At 33.7% G+C, this 13,909-nt stretch overlaps 6 protein-coding genes across 6 annotated transcripts; 3 read left to right on the forward strand and 3 right to left on the reverse strand.

The window, feature by feature from the left end:
- Positions 1-214: 214 nt before the first annotated feature.
- Positions 215-2,233, reverse strand: CAF4 (Caf4p; the record flags this gene model as incomplete). Its single annotated transcript, XM_041550499.1, has 1 exon — positions 215-2,233. The coding sequence occupies one exon, from the start codon at positions 2,231-2,233 to the stop codon at positions 215-217; it is 2,019 nt and encodes a 672-aa protein (XP_041406433.1).
- A 448-nt stretch (positions 2,234-2,681) lies between these two features.
- Positions 2,682-3,572, reverse strand: SPC34 (Spc34p; the record flags this gene model as incomplete). The annotated part of the gene is made up of 1 exon (XM_041550500.1): positions 2,682-3,572. The coding sequence occupies one exon, from the start codon at positions 3,570-3,572 to the stop codon at positions 2,682-2,684; it is 891 nt and encodes a 296-aa protein (XP_041406434.1).
- A 289-nt stretch (positions 3,573-3,861) lies between these two features.
- Positions 3,862-5,022, reverse strand: KAE1 (tRNA N6-adenosine threonylcarbamoyltransferase; the record flags this gene model as incomplete). The annotated part of the gene is made up of 1 exon (XM_041550501.1): positions 3,862-5,022. The coding sequence occupies one exon, from the start codon at positions 5,020-5,022 to the stop codon at positions 3,862-3,864; it is 1,161 nt and encodes a 386-aa protein (XP_041406435.1).
- Positions 5,023-7,010: 1,988 nt separating this feature from the next.
- GAP1 (amino acid permease GAP1) lies at positions 7,011-8,834 on the forward strand (the record flags this gene model as incomplete). The annotated part of the gene is made up of 1 exon (XM_041550502.1): positions 7,011-8,834. One exon carries the CDS (start codon positions 7,011-7,013, stop codon positions 8,832-8,834), a length of 1,824 nt encoding a protein of 607 aa, XP_041406436.1.
- Positions 8,835-9,127: 293 nt separating this feature from the next.
- Positions 9,128-10,027, forward strand: KABA2_04S09812 (uncharacterized protein; the record flags this gene model as incomplete). The annotated part of the gene is made up of 1 exon (XM_041550503.1): positions 9,128-10,027. One exon carries the CDS (start codon positions 9,128-9,130, stop codon positions 10,025-10,027), a length of 900 nt encoding a protein of 299 aa, XP_041406437.1.
- A 2,131-nt stretch (positions 10,028-12,158) lies between these two features.
- UTH1 (SUN family protein UTH1) lies at positions 12,159-13,283 on the forward strand (the record flags this gene model as incomplete). The annotated part of the gene is made up of 1 exon (XM_041550504.1): positions 12,159-13,283. The coding sequence occupies one exon, from the start codon at positions 12,159-12,161 to the stop codon at positions 13,281-13,283; it is 1,125 nt and encodes a 374-aa protein (XP_041406438.1).
- Between the last annotated feature and the right edge of the window lie 626 nt (positions 13,284-13,909).

A 13,909-nucleotide genomic window follows, 5' to 3' on the forward strand; every position in this document is an offset into this window, starting at 1 on the left:
GTAACATTAACGTATTTTTTTTCGCCACACGAAAGTAATAGAAACAGAAAAATTAAAATTATCATGAGGGTAACCTTTGCCAATTTTAAAAATTACATGGGAAGACGTGACAGCTGAATCATTTATCATCGGTTTGTGTAGAGTTGAATGTATGATATGTTTCTCTATTTATTTGTACTATTTACTGAATGTATAGTTATGTCATTAAGAGCTCCTAGATAGACCACACGTTAATATCACCATTATTTCTACCTTCAACCATGTATCCTTCGTTATACTTAACGAAAGATGAAGTAGATGTTAAATCGGGAGCTCCGTCGCATTCCCAATGTTTTCCATTTTCTCTACTTATAACTCTTGGAGTTGCATCATCCGTAGCGACAGTAATGTTCTTCTCATCGAAACTTAGAGAAGATATAGAATTGTCGTACACATAGTTGTCGATGATAGCACCGGATCCCAGATCCCATATCTTGACTGTTTTGTCAAGTGAACCTGAAATTAATAAAGAGGAATCGAACTGAAGAGTAGATATTGCATTTTCATGGCCTTGTAGTGTACGAACAACTTTTCCTATTCTCAAATCCCATAACCTTATAACACCATCACGAGTACCTGTAGCCATGGCTGCATCAAAACATTGAATTGCACCGATTAGTGGTGGATCTGAACTGGCTCCTAGAGGTAAATCAACCTTTGTTGGTCTTGAATTTAATGTAGTATTTAAATTTATTAATTGGACACACTTCCCTGTGTTTAAATCCCATTGCCTAATTGTCTTATCTTTAGAACCACTTACCAAATTATTATCATCAAAAGATAAGGCAGTAACCTCATCTGAATGTGAATCAAATGTGTGCACACAAGGTTTATTATACATGAAAGGTGTAGTATTTGAGACATCGTTCTTAAACTGTTCTATGGCAATATCAACATTCCAAACCTTTAGAGTGGCATCTTTACTTCCTGTTATTGCTATATTGTATTTAGAATCCATCTGTAAGCAATTTACAGAAGCCATATGACCTTTTAACTCACCAACATGTTGTCTCTTAGAGAGATCCCATAATTTCACTACTGGATCAAGATATCCAGTAGTTGCCAATGTTCCAAAGGGGAAATCAAAATCTACACTCGTGATTTTATCGTCATGAGCTTTATTTAATTTAGCAATTGATGATCCTTTGGGATAGTGACTATGAAATGATTGTGATATGTAATTTCTTCTCTTAATTGGTGCTGTAAATAGTTTGTTTGGATCCATTTGGAACCTTTGAGATGCAGTGTTGGCTTCATAATTTAGAGGAGGCATTGTTTCCACGGAGATGGAGCTTGGTGTTGAATTCGCTGTATCAATATCACTTCCTAGCTTTATTTTTTCTAGTTCATCCCTATCTGAACCTAAAAAATTCCTTAATAGATTACCTTCCAAAATATCCTGTTCACTGGTCGTTTCAGTTGAAGAATCGTTAGAGATTCCGTATGCTCTTATAAATTCTTTTCGACTCTTCAGTGTAACAATTGTATTCTTTAAGTATAACTCAATATCATTAACTCCATTGATTTTGTTAATGATTTTGTTTCTTTTTGAATTGATATCTTCTAATTTAAGATCCAGATCATCCACATCTTTTTGAAGCGTAGCTTTCTGTATATCGAAATAGTTTAATTTTTCAAAAATACCTGACGAAATGTAATCTAGGGCTTTTAAAGAATATGATCTTTCGATTACTTCTGTATCGATATTTAATTCAATTGCTATATCATTTTTGTAGTCAGAAATGTCAGAGGATTCATTCAACATTATTCTTTGAGTTTTAATACAAGTCAGCATATTTTTGAAGCCTTGGAATAAAGATGGGTTAGATTTGCCTGTAATAGTTCGTTCGAGTTCTTGGTCTCTCAAAGTTTTTGTTTGTAATTTGTCATCGGTCAATAGGGAGTCATTAATTGTTGACAAGATCAAAAAGGTTCCTTTCAGTGTACTATTATAGTTAGTGAAATATTCGGCCCCTGTCTCTGCTAGGCCAATGTTTTGAAATGCAATGTTTGGTAAATTTTTTAGAAATTTTATGAAGAGTTTATCAAGGAACCTCTTGATACTAGATACTCCAGTGTGTGAATATTTTGTGTTATTGTCATGAATTGTGCTGTGTATTATGATCCCTAATGGTTTTGTTATATTGTTTCCCGGTGCTCTGGTATTCGGTTGATTCAAACTCCCCACGGTCATTTTGTAAACTTCCAGATGGCTTACTTTGTTCTAAAGTTAAGTTTCACTTTTGCTAATATCAATGAACTAAATAATTATAATTTATTACTTTCAAGTTCTTCTTTAACGTCAGATCAAAATAAAATAACTCCATCCTTCGTTTACCGCCAATTTTTCTTCTTATAATTTGTATAATTTTTTCCGAATTAGGTAATTACATCGAGGGACCTGGAGAAATATATATGTAAATAAAAGAATTGATCAATCTCAAGTGATACAGTAAATGAATTTTGAGGGAGAATGGGTCAGTTATATAAAATAGCTTCTGCTTATTGTATATATTGGTGTAAACTTACATATTGGTCGTTATGACCTGCTGAACTCATGTATTTTTTTATCACATTCGAGGCAACCTTACTTAAGATAATAATAATAATAATACAAACGATTAAATGCTATTACAAAATAGCTAATGATGCTGGTTGTTGGCTTCTTCTAGATCTGCTATTTCTTTCTCTAAGTCTGCAATTTCTTGTTGGTTGACTTCGATTAGTTTGGATATACTCGCAGGCGGTGTTGCGTATGAATCCATGTTGTTGATTTCGTCCTCTTGAATTTCCAATTCGGTTTGTATATCTTTGATCTTCATTGAAAGATCTGATGCTGATTGTTTCAAAGTATTAAACTCATCCTTAAACTCAGATAGTGACCACATGTTGTTGATTTCATCAAGTACCTTAATTATAAGGTCAATTGGGAAATCCTCCACAAACATAGTTTTTCTTCTCTTTATAGCTGCATGGTTTGAATGATCTGTGTCATCTTCCTCTGCAAGTACACTTCCGTTCTGTAAAGCTTCCAGCAACTTTGTAGTCATCCTTTCATTTTTGAATTTATTATACAACACACCGAATGCATTATTAGTTGATCCTAGTTCGCCTGTAGTGTTCTGAAAAATGAAGGAATTTCTACCATTTTTATTTCTAGAACTATTTATAACTTTTTCATGTTGACTTAAATAGAAATCCTTCGGTATCTGTATTATAGGTTTTGGGTCCGGTATGCCCATTCTTCTGTTTCTCTTAATTTTTGCTTCTCTCTCAACAATATAATCATAGATGCCTTGTCTTTTATCCCTTCTCGTTATTGATCTCCTCTTCGTATCAACTTGGAATAATGACAGTTCTTCATTAGGTTCCCCATCCCTCAGTAATTTCACAAATTCTTTCTTACCACCTTTGGATAGCATACTACCAACAACGGCATTGTGGAATATCCCAGGGTGTTTAAAATTTCTGTTGGAAATGGATCCGAGAGATTCTGTAATTTCTTGTAAACAGGAATTTAACGATTGTGACATCTTTAGGTATCCGTGGTCAGCTATTTTATTCAATTATTAATTAATATATGTTGCTTTATATATTTTGTAAAGGTCATGTATATATGTACATTTGTTTGTTTATCATCTTTAATATGTTTATTTTCAAATAAATGCAGTCTCGCCCTCGCGAAAACCGTACAGTATCTCGTAGTGCTGAACCATAAAAATATCTGGCAGAAAGTTTCATAACCATTATAATGCTATATATGATACTTCATTTTAGATTGAATAAGTATTTAAGCAGATATATATGCATATACCTATAATATTAATCACGCCAAGATACATAAACCTCATCGGTTCTAAACTTTTGGGTCACTACTGTCTCCGAAAAATCTTTTACGTAGTCACCCATACGATATTGAAGGAGACCAGCCTGTGCTATCATCACCCCATTATCAATACAAAATCTTTCATCTGTAGCATGAACCCTACCATTTGCACGGTCTTTGCACATCTGTCCCATCATCTCCTGTAGTCTTGTATTAGATCCAACCCCTCCTACAATCAAGACTTGTGAAGCATTTACATGAGCCATTGCCCTTTCTGTAATTTCTACAAGCATGGCAAACAAGTTCTCTTGTAAAGAGTAACATAGGTCCTCTACTGTTATTTTAGGTTCGCCAGTTTCTCGGTCAAATATAAGTCTGTTCTTCTTATTACCTCTAAATAAATCCTTTGCCAAGGAATCAATATATGCTAATATACCACTCATTGACAGATCCATACCTTTTACGGTGTATGGTAACTCAATTAGTCTGTCTTTATTTTTACAATTATTTGCGAGTTGTTCAATATTATAACCAGGTGAGGGTGCGTTTGGGATCTTCAAAGTTCTGGCAAATCTATCCAAACAGTTCCCTATTGCTACATCCAAGGTTTCACCAAATATTCTATATCTATTTTCAGAGTAAGCAATAACCTGAGTGTTACCACCACTGACATACAACACAACAGGATTCTCGGCTTTCGTAATCTCTCTACCCATTTCAATGTGACCAACACAATGGTTTACACCAACTAATGGAACGTCCCATATCAGAGAGCAGGTACGTGCAGCAATTGCTACCGAATGTAAAGGTGCACCCATGCCTGGTCCTCTAGTAAAACAAATAACATCAATGTCCAACCTAGGATCCTTAATTTCTGCTTTCTCTAATGCTTGTTTGATAATTCTAATGACCCAATTCCGATGATGTCTGGCGGTATCACGAGGTAGAAATCCTTCACCAGGAGGTGTTACATAAGTGTCTCTTATGTTTGATAAGATTTCTACATCACAATTATGAGAATTGTCGCCTTGAGACATGCTTACTAATCTAGGGTGCTTGATAACACCCACTCCCAATTTGTTAGCAGAACCTTCTAAACCTAATGCGATATAATAGTTTCTACCATTTCTTGGTTTAACAGTATTTAGATTAACCATTTTCAAAGAAAAGTAATTTGTGTGATAATAGTGTATTTTTAGCGAACTTTAAAAGATCAGGACTCTGTGTAAGTTCTTATATTAAATAAGTAAAAGGGATAAGAGATAAGGATGATACCCTTTGTTGTTGAAATAGATTATTGGACGTTAGTATTGAGACTTTATGATGCAAAACAACATGATAAATGTAGTTAATAAGTAATACTATTGAATATTTTTCACTCACAAGTTTTTTTTCAAGTAGCGCGATGAGTAAAGGGAGAAAAGACAAGATATGCATACAAAGAATATATCAGCATAAAGGTTGAATACAAGAATTATATGTGGTGGAAAGTACTTATTAAAGAAAGTTACCTCCACATTTTGAATGGAGCAATTACGTACCGCAATATACTTTAAGTTATTTTGGACTAGAAGAAGGGGGAAGTCAGAACTATAATTTGTAATGATAACACTGCCAGCTTAGGAAAAATTACTATAGGATAACGTAATATAATATCCAATGCAAGAAGTAATAGAGTATTATATTCAACTATAATCTATTGATTTTCCTATTATTGATGCTCGCATAAAAAAAATGCACGATTAAGTAAATCGTTTCAGCGATTTGAAATCAGATAAGATTAACTCTTTTTTTGACCTATCAAAAAAGGAAATTCGAGATAATGAAAAGATACATATATTGTATCCGTCGTGGTAGTCCCTTCATGTAAAATAAATTATTTTTATTTTGTCTTTTCTTGTTGAGAAATAGAGGTATTGGTTGTATTATAACATATACCTTAGCCGGTTGAAGATAGGAAATATCTTGATACCGAACACTTCTTTTTTTTTTTTTGACAATCATAATCGTTGCATCTACATCTGATAACAAATCAGACATCAATGAAGGACTCCGGTCTTATATGTTTCAACTACTAGGCTATAATATATTCATTCAAAAGTTGGACCTAAATGTAGCAAAGCTGCTTTGTCTAAAATCGTTTAGATTACAGTTACAGATAAAGAAAGGGATTGAGCAGCACATAATACAGCCGACAATTGTTAACTTAAATTGACTAGGGATTTTCAATTTTCCAATATTTCATTACGGTTTGTCCAATAACTCTGTAGATTGTTTTATCGTAATCGTAAATATGCATAGTAACTGTCACTTGCAGTCTTATAATTGCATTGCAGTTAGTATGCTACGGCGATTGTACCTATGCAATTCTTGATTCGGTAGTTTGTGTCAGATGGTCCGATAGACTCATTTCTTGCTCTCTCTCTTTCTCTGAGAGATAACCTTTGTATGTTTTCCTTATCTTTCGATCTTGCAGAATCAGGATGTACAACAAACTCTATATTCTTTTTCTTTTTTATGTGTTTTCCCAGTACATCTCTCTCTCGAAGAATGTTGGATTATTTTTTTGGTTATCTTATCTCAGCAAGCGATGACTTCTTTTCTCGCTTCGTTTATCTTTGATAACCTTATCGCTTTCAGTCTTCGGTGTTGCGGTAATTAACTATCTGATGGATAAAGTAATCAGCCGTCTTATCATGAAAAATTTCTGCCGTTATATGGTACAGTTTAATATGTTTTAACCATTCCTGGCATTGTTTTTGATTTAGTTATTGTTTGGAGTACAATGTTGCCACACTTGGTTCATTATAATCTTAATATAGGTAACAATTGAATCACCGTTTTTACTGGTTGATTAAAAACAGGTCTATTGTTTTATCCAACATTAAGATCGTATCAATCTCTTGAAAAGTATACTGAGTTTGACATATCTAGAATGTTATAGTTCATGGAAAATGTCACATATAAGACAGCGAGATGTTAAGTAATTTAAACTGATATCCAAATTGATTTTCTTTCCGTTTTCTAACTTTCATCTTTAATTTAACATCTTCTAATTTTTTATATTCTACTCTGATAATAATAATAATAATAATAAAAGTAATTGTTAAATTTTACCAAATTAAATTAAATTAAACTTGAAAAGATGGAATCTAGTTCTGCTATTAACGTAGGGTCTAGCTCCTTCGAAAATAACAAAGAAAAAGGGCATATCATCACAGATGTCGAACAAAAGGATACATATTCAATTGACATTGATACCAATATAGGTACGGATTCTATCTCACAGGGGAAACAAGAAAGTCGCGGTAGATTTAGAGATTTTATGGATTCCTTTAAGCCTATGCCAGAAATTGTTGTAGATCCAAATTGGACAGATGAACAAAAGCTAGCTTATAGAACTGCACACTCCCCGTTGAAACAAGAGCTGAAAGGTCGTCATTTAACTTTCTTAGCTATTGGGGGTGCTATTGGTACTGGTCTATTCATTGGTAGTGGTACAGCTTTAAGAACTGGTGGTGCAGCTGGTTTGGTCATCGGTTGGTGTATTATGGGTACTATGATTTACAGTATGGTTATGGCATTAGGTGAAATGGCAGTCGTGTTTCCAGTGGCTGGTAGTTTCAACACTTACGCATCTAGATTTATCGATGAATCCTTTGGTTTTGCTACGAATATCAATTACATGTTACAAAATTTAGTTGTGTTACCTTTAGAAATTGTCGGTGCTTCTTTAACAGTAAATTATTGGGGTACTGCACATAAATATAATGATGGGTTTGTTGCATTATTCTGGGTGGTTATCGTTATTATAAATTTCTTCGGTGTCAGAGGTTATGCGGAAGCTGAATTTGTTTTCTCATTTATTAAGATTATTACAGTTCTTGGGTTCATTATTCTAGGGATTGTATTAGTCTGTGGTGGTGGTCCAGTTGGTGGTTACATTGGTGGTAAGTATTGGCATAATCCTGGTGCCTTTGTTGGTGAAACAACAGGTCAACAATTTAAAGGTGTTTGTTCTGTGTTTGTTACAGCCGCATTTTCTTTTTCAGGTTCTGAATTAATTGGGTTAGCCTCTGCAGAATCTGCAGAACCAAGAAAATCTGTTCCAACTGCTGCAAAGCAAGTCTTTTGGAGAATCACTTTATTCTATATTATTTCGTTAACATTGATCGGCTGTTTGATTCCTCATAATGATTCACGTTTAATTGGTAGTAGTTCTGACGATGCCACTGCATCTCCTTTTGTTATTGCTTTAGTCACACATGGTATTAAAGGTTTACCAAGTGTTGTCAATGTCGTCATTTTAATTGCAGTTTTATCTGTTGGTAATTCTGCTATTTATATGTGTTCTAGAACTCTTTCCTCTTTATCGGAACAAGGTTCATTACCAAAGATCTTTGGTTATATTGATCGTAACGGTAGACCATTATTCAGTATTATCTTTGTATCTCTATTTGGTTTAATTGCCTTTGTTGCAGATTCTGATAAAGAAGGTGCTGTTTTCAATTGGTTAATGGCATTATCAGGTTTATCCTCTTTATTTACATGGGGTGGTATCTGTATTTCTCATATTCAATTCAGAAGAGCCTTAACTGCTCAAGGCAGAGGTACCGACGAGTTAGCCTTTGCTTCTCCAATGGGTATCGGGGGTTCCATTTGGGGTTTATCGATCATTATCCTAGTGTTTATTGCGCAATTCTACGTTGCTGTAGCACCTATTGGAGCTAAACCGAATGCGTCAGATTTCTTTCAAGCTTACTTATCTTTCCCAATTGTATTAGTGTTCTATATTGGACATAAGATTTGGAAAAAAAATTGGAAATTAATTAAAAATCCAAAGAATCTTGATATTGATACCGGTAGAAGAGATACTGATTTGGAACTTTTGAAGCAAGAAATTGCTGAAGAAAAGGCAATCATTGCTGGTAAGCCATGGTTTATGAGAGTATATCATTTCTGGTGTTGAAAATCAGAACATAATAATAATAGATATACAACTACTTAATTCGTATAAAAAAATAAAGAAACATTCTACTATTTAATTACAAATTTAATATTTTCACTTTTCAAATAATTGTTTATATTTGTACTAAACTTAAAAAGGATAAAAAATGATTGAAATATTGAAAATTGAAAATTGATATATATTTTTACCGTTAGTATTAGTTGTCCAACATACAAACAAGCTGTATCAAGTAAACAAAAAGGAAAAGAAAAAAAAGAGAGACCCTTCCACGTTGACAATAGTGATAATGCCCGATGGTTATATCAAAGGATGAAGACGATGAAAAGAGTTCTGACTACTTATCAAACAACCTGGATGAAGAACAAGAACAAGAAGATCACTACTTCTACTATTATCATAAGATAAGACTACAAAACAGCAATGAGGCCCACAACAAGGACGTTAGTGATACTAAAATCAAGGGACCCAGACCCGTTGAATCAACCCCAAATATTACTGTAAAGGGTAAAAAAACGTATAAAATGAAATATGTCAATTCTGCATTGCCAAGTTTAGACAACAGCAATACGAAACTTGATGAAACAGTGACGTCAAGTACAGACAAGAAGGATTCAAAATATTACTATGAAGTTGGAGAGCCAGTCTCCGGGTATAAATTTATATCCAGTGAGCCACCTGTGAAAAAACAGAAGAAACCAAAGAACAAACAATTTCAGGATAATGGGGATTATGAAGAACCGGAAATTGATATATTTCAATTTGATCGTAACAATGGGAAAACGTGGTCTCCATCTGGGGTTTTGAATGGAGATAACAACAACATCACTGATAATAAGATCAATATCTTAATTCGTAAATATTGGAGTAAAACTGACACTGTAATGACTCCAATTCCAATAATTTCTATCAAGGATAAAGTCCTAACATTATTATCATTGGATGATTACGAAGATGTTGAACATATCAAGAGAGAGACAGTATTAGAATTTTATGTAAAAAGTGAAGAACTTATGAAATTTGATATGATCCAAATGTTGAAACAAGAGAGAACAAGATGGCATCCTGATAAATTTGTGAATACCGAAACCATCACTGATAATAGTAATAGTAATAGTAAAAATCACTCACAAAGGGTCTTACTTGCTACACATTTGTTTCAAATCATAAATGGGCTATGGGAAAGTTATCATTGAGATAGAGAGAGAAAGAAAAAATTGCATGACTATAATCTAACGTAATTATAGTTTCAGTTACGGAAGAACGGACCAGACAGTCGCCACCGACCCCACCCCGTACCCATCTCATGTCATTGCATGTCATCTCTCCTGCCGATGCCCTATTCAATTACTTTTTTTTTTTGAGTAACAGGAGGAGTGCTGTCTTGTTTTAGTTTAAGAACCAAGAACCGGATAAACATAAACATAGTAACACAATAAGAAAAAGGTCTAGAACGAACTACATTTTGGTTCATTACACATAATTATGATATTAAAATATTAATACCGGAGAAAACAGAAAAGCTCATCTCTCTCCAACTCAAGAAGAAAAAGAAAAGACGATCGCAAGAGGGTATATATACATTCTCTATCCTAATACGGTAATACAATTAACATTAAGATAAAGAAAAATGAATCTTGGTAGATTTGCTATGCTCTTTTCTCTTAAGCTAATGTATATATTATAAGTAATGTTGTACCCTATCTTTAGTTCTGTGTAGAGAGTTAAAAAGAAAAAGAAAAGAAAAACAATACAATAACAACAAACAATCACCGAGTGGTTTGAGTCCTTTCAAGTAGACAAACAACGAAGAGCAACGTCTTTTCATCTTTCAATGACAGGGTTTTTCTGTCTCAATGTAAGAAGATAACCTCGTAGCTGACAAGACAACTTTTTATTTGTTTATCGTTTGCTTTGAACAATAAAAAACAAAGAAAATTGGTTGACAGAGAGAGAGAGAGAGAAAGAAAGAGATAGTTTATCCAATTACTATTCCCGTTTCGGGATTATAATTGGCCAGAGAGAACAAAACATACATGAAATGATAAATATAACGGGGATTATTTGTCTCACCTCCTATCTATAACTGCAGGGCATCGCAATTTAACTCGAGAGAAACAAATACATCTTTTTTTATTTCCCACTCTTTATTCCTAAAAAGGTATAAATTGCACCCGAACCATAAAACTTAAATTAAAGCTATTGTAAAAACAACAACAATGTAATAAATCACCAGTAATAACCAGTAACACAATGTAACACCACATAGTAATTACTATCACTATAGACGTTGTGCAGTGACAGTGCCGTACAAATCTCTTCTTTTTGCTTCATCACTGTATCAAATTAGCACGAATAACTTTTCTCGACGAGTTCTATTTGAAATGCTTTTATACATGCGATAGATATTGTGTAGCGACTGCATTCTCCCAGCAAACATATCTCATCTCGTTTCATTTCTCATCTCGTCTCCACTGCAAATATTCACAGAGAGAGAGATATATTGTGTGTGAAACACCACAAAATGCCGTACAACACCATTTTACTCTCTTTATACCAACAAATGACATCCTCTCCGCTTTTCCCTATACGGTAAATTGATATGCACCGTGCACAGTGACAATCCGAGTGCCAAAATTCATCGCTCTTTTCTCGCTTTGACCGCAAAGCTTTTTTATATAAATAGAAAATTAGTTTGCTCTTTTTCTTCCACCACATCTTTCCGTCTTTCCCGCAACATACAATATATTCTGTTTAGTTCCGCTCGTGTTTCATGATGTGGGAGGAACCTCCTTTTGTTTACCTCTAAATCTCATTTTTACTCTTCTTGTACATACATTAATTTTTCACTTCTTTTTTTTTAATTTATTATGTGCTCTCTCTCTTTCTTTATTCCTCATGTTTTTCCATTAAAAATAGAATTCTTACACTATTATTTTTAACCCTTATTCTTATTTTTATTTTTATATATATATATACACCATAATAGATCAAGAAACTAATTTTTTTCATTAAGCTAGAATATTTTACAAATATCTACTAAATAAAACAAACAAAAACAAAAAACCTCAAACAAAACGAAATAACTAATTTCAATAATACTTCATTATTAATTTAATTTATTTTAACACTTAACCTTAGTCATTCCTTCTACTATTTTCAATCCAACTAATTAGTCTTTCCTTACCTTTATTTGATTTGATTTAATTTTAATTTTATTACACTCTTTTATTATTAATTAAAAAATTTAAATCCTTTTTACTATCTCTCCCACTCTTTTTGTTATTATTATTATAATATCCTTTTTTATTTTATTTCTATTTTACAATGAAATTATCTAACATCCTTTTATTATCAACCTCTTCAATCGCTCTAGCTGCTCCAGCTGTCCATCACGATCACAATGAAAAACGTGCTCTAGTTACCGTCACTGAATTTGTTGACGAAAACGGTAACGCTATCGTAGGTGCTACTGCTGCTACTGCCACTGCCGCCGCTGCCGCTGTTAAAAACCAAGATGTAGTTGCTAACAACGTCGCTACTTCCTCTAAAGCTACTACTACTTTGGAAGGTACTTCTACCACTGCTGCTACTACCAAAGCTGCTGCCACTGCCACTGGTTCTTCTTCCTCTTCAGGTTACGGTGATCTATCTGCTTTCTCCGGTCCAAACCAAGAATTCCAAGATGGTACTATCTCTTGTTCCGATTTCCCATCTGGTCAAGGTGTCGTCTCTGTCGATTGGGATGGCTTATCCGGTTGGTCTACTATCATGGACATGAATGGTAACACTGCCACTTCTTGTCAAGATGGTTACTACTGTAGTTACGCTTGTCAAGCTGGTATGTCCAAGACTCAATGGCCAAGTGAACAACCTTCCAACGGTATGTCCGTCGGTGGTCTATACTGTAAGAACGGTCTATTATACAGATCTAACACCGACTCCAACTACTTATGTGAATGGGGTCAAAACTCTGCCGTTGCCGTTAACAACGCCGACCAATCCATCTCTATGTGTAGAACCGATTATCCAGGTTCTGAAAACATGGTTATCCCAACTTTGATCGAAGCCGGCTCCTCTCAACCTGTCTCCGTTGTCAATGAAGACAGCTACTACCAATGGCAAGGTAAGAAGACCTCCACTCAATACTACGTTAACAACGCTGGTGTCTCCGTCGAAGACGGTTGTGTTTGGGGTTCTTCCGGTTCTGGTGTAGGTAACTGGGCTCCTGTTGTTCTAGGTGCCGGTTACACTAACGGTATCACTTACTTATCTATCATTCCAAACCCAAACAACAAGACTCCACCAAACTTTAACATTAAGATCGTCGCCTCTGAAGGTTCTTCCGTCAACGGTGATTGTTCTTATGTCGATGGTGTCTACACTGGTTCCGGTTCTGATGGTTGTACCGTCTCTGTTACCTCTGGTACTGCTCAATTCGTCTTTTACTAGATGCATTTTGAGTTTTTTTTAAAACTTTCTCATACAAAGCTAGTTAGACTATATGTTTAATAGCTTTTTTCTTTGTTTTCTTTTCTGCTTAACACATTATTGTTTTTTTTTTCTTATTAATAAGGAGAAAATACCAACCGTATGCTAAAAATGAATTCATTTGTTCGTAAAAATAAAAAATAAAAAATAAAATTTAATTAAATATAATACATCTTCATTATAAGAGAGAATGAAAAAGAAAATAATTAAAAATATCAAATTGAAAATTTTTAAATTATATTCTTTTTGCATAACACAATTTTCCTCATTTTTTTTTTGGTTTGTATTATATTTGCTAGTGAATATTGAACTATCTCAATTATCGATACCAAAAATATACGTAGTCTTGAAATACTACTTTATCAGTCCACATTATTATAGTTAGAATTATATATGTATATATACATAAATATATTCTTATCTGTTCTGCTAAAACTATTTTAATATAATCTCGTTTGATTTATAAGGCTGATAATTATAATAAATATATATTTTCTTTAAAAAATCATAGTGACAATAAAATATTATAAATTTGTATATCTATAAAATACGAAACAAATCAAGAGATTCAGATCCAATTTTTAAGT

This window comes from Maudiozyma barnettii (assembly GCF_903064755.1).
Source record: "Maudiozyma barnettii strain CLIB 1767 genome assembly, contig: KABA2_04, whole genome shotgun sequence".
In the NCBI taxonomy this organism is placed as follows: Eukaryota; Fungi; Ascomycota; class Saccharomycetes; order Saccharomycetales; family Saccharomycetaceae; genus Maudiozyma; species Maudiozyma barnettii.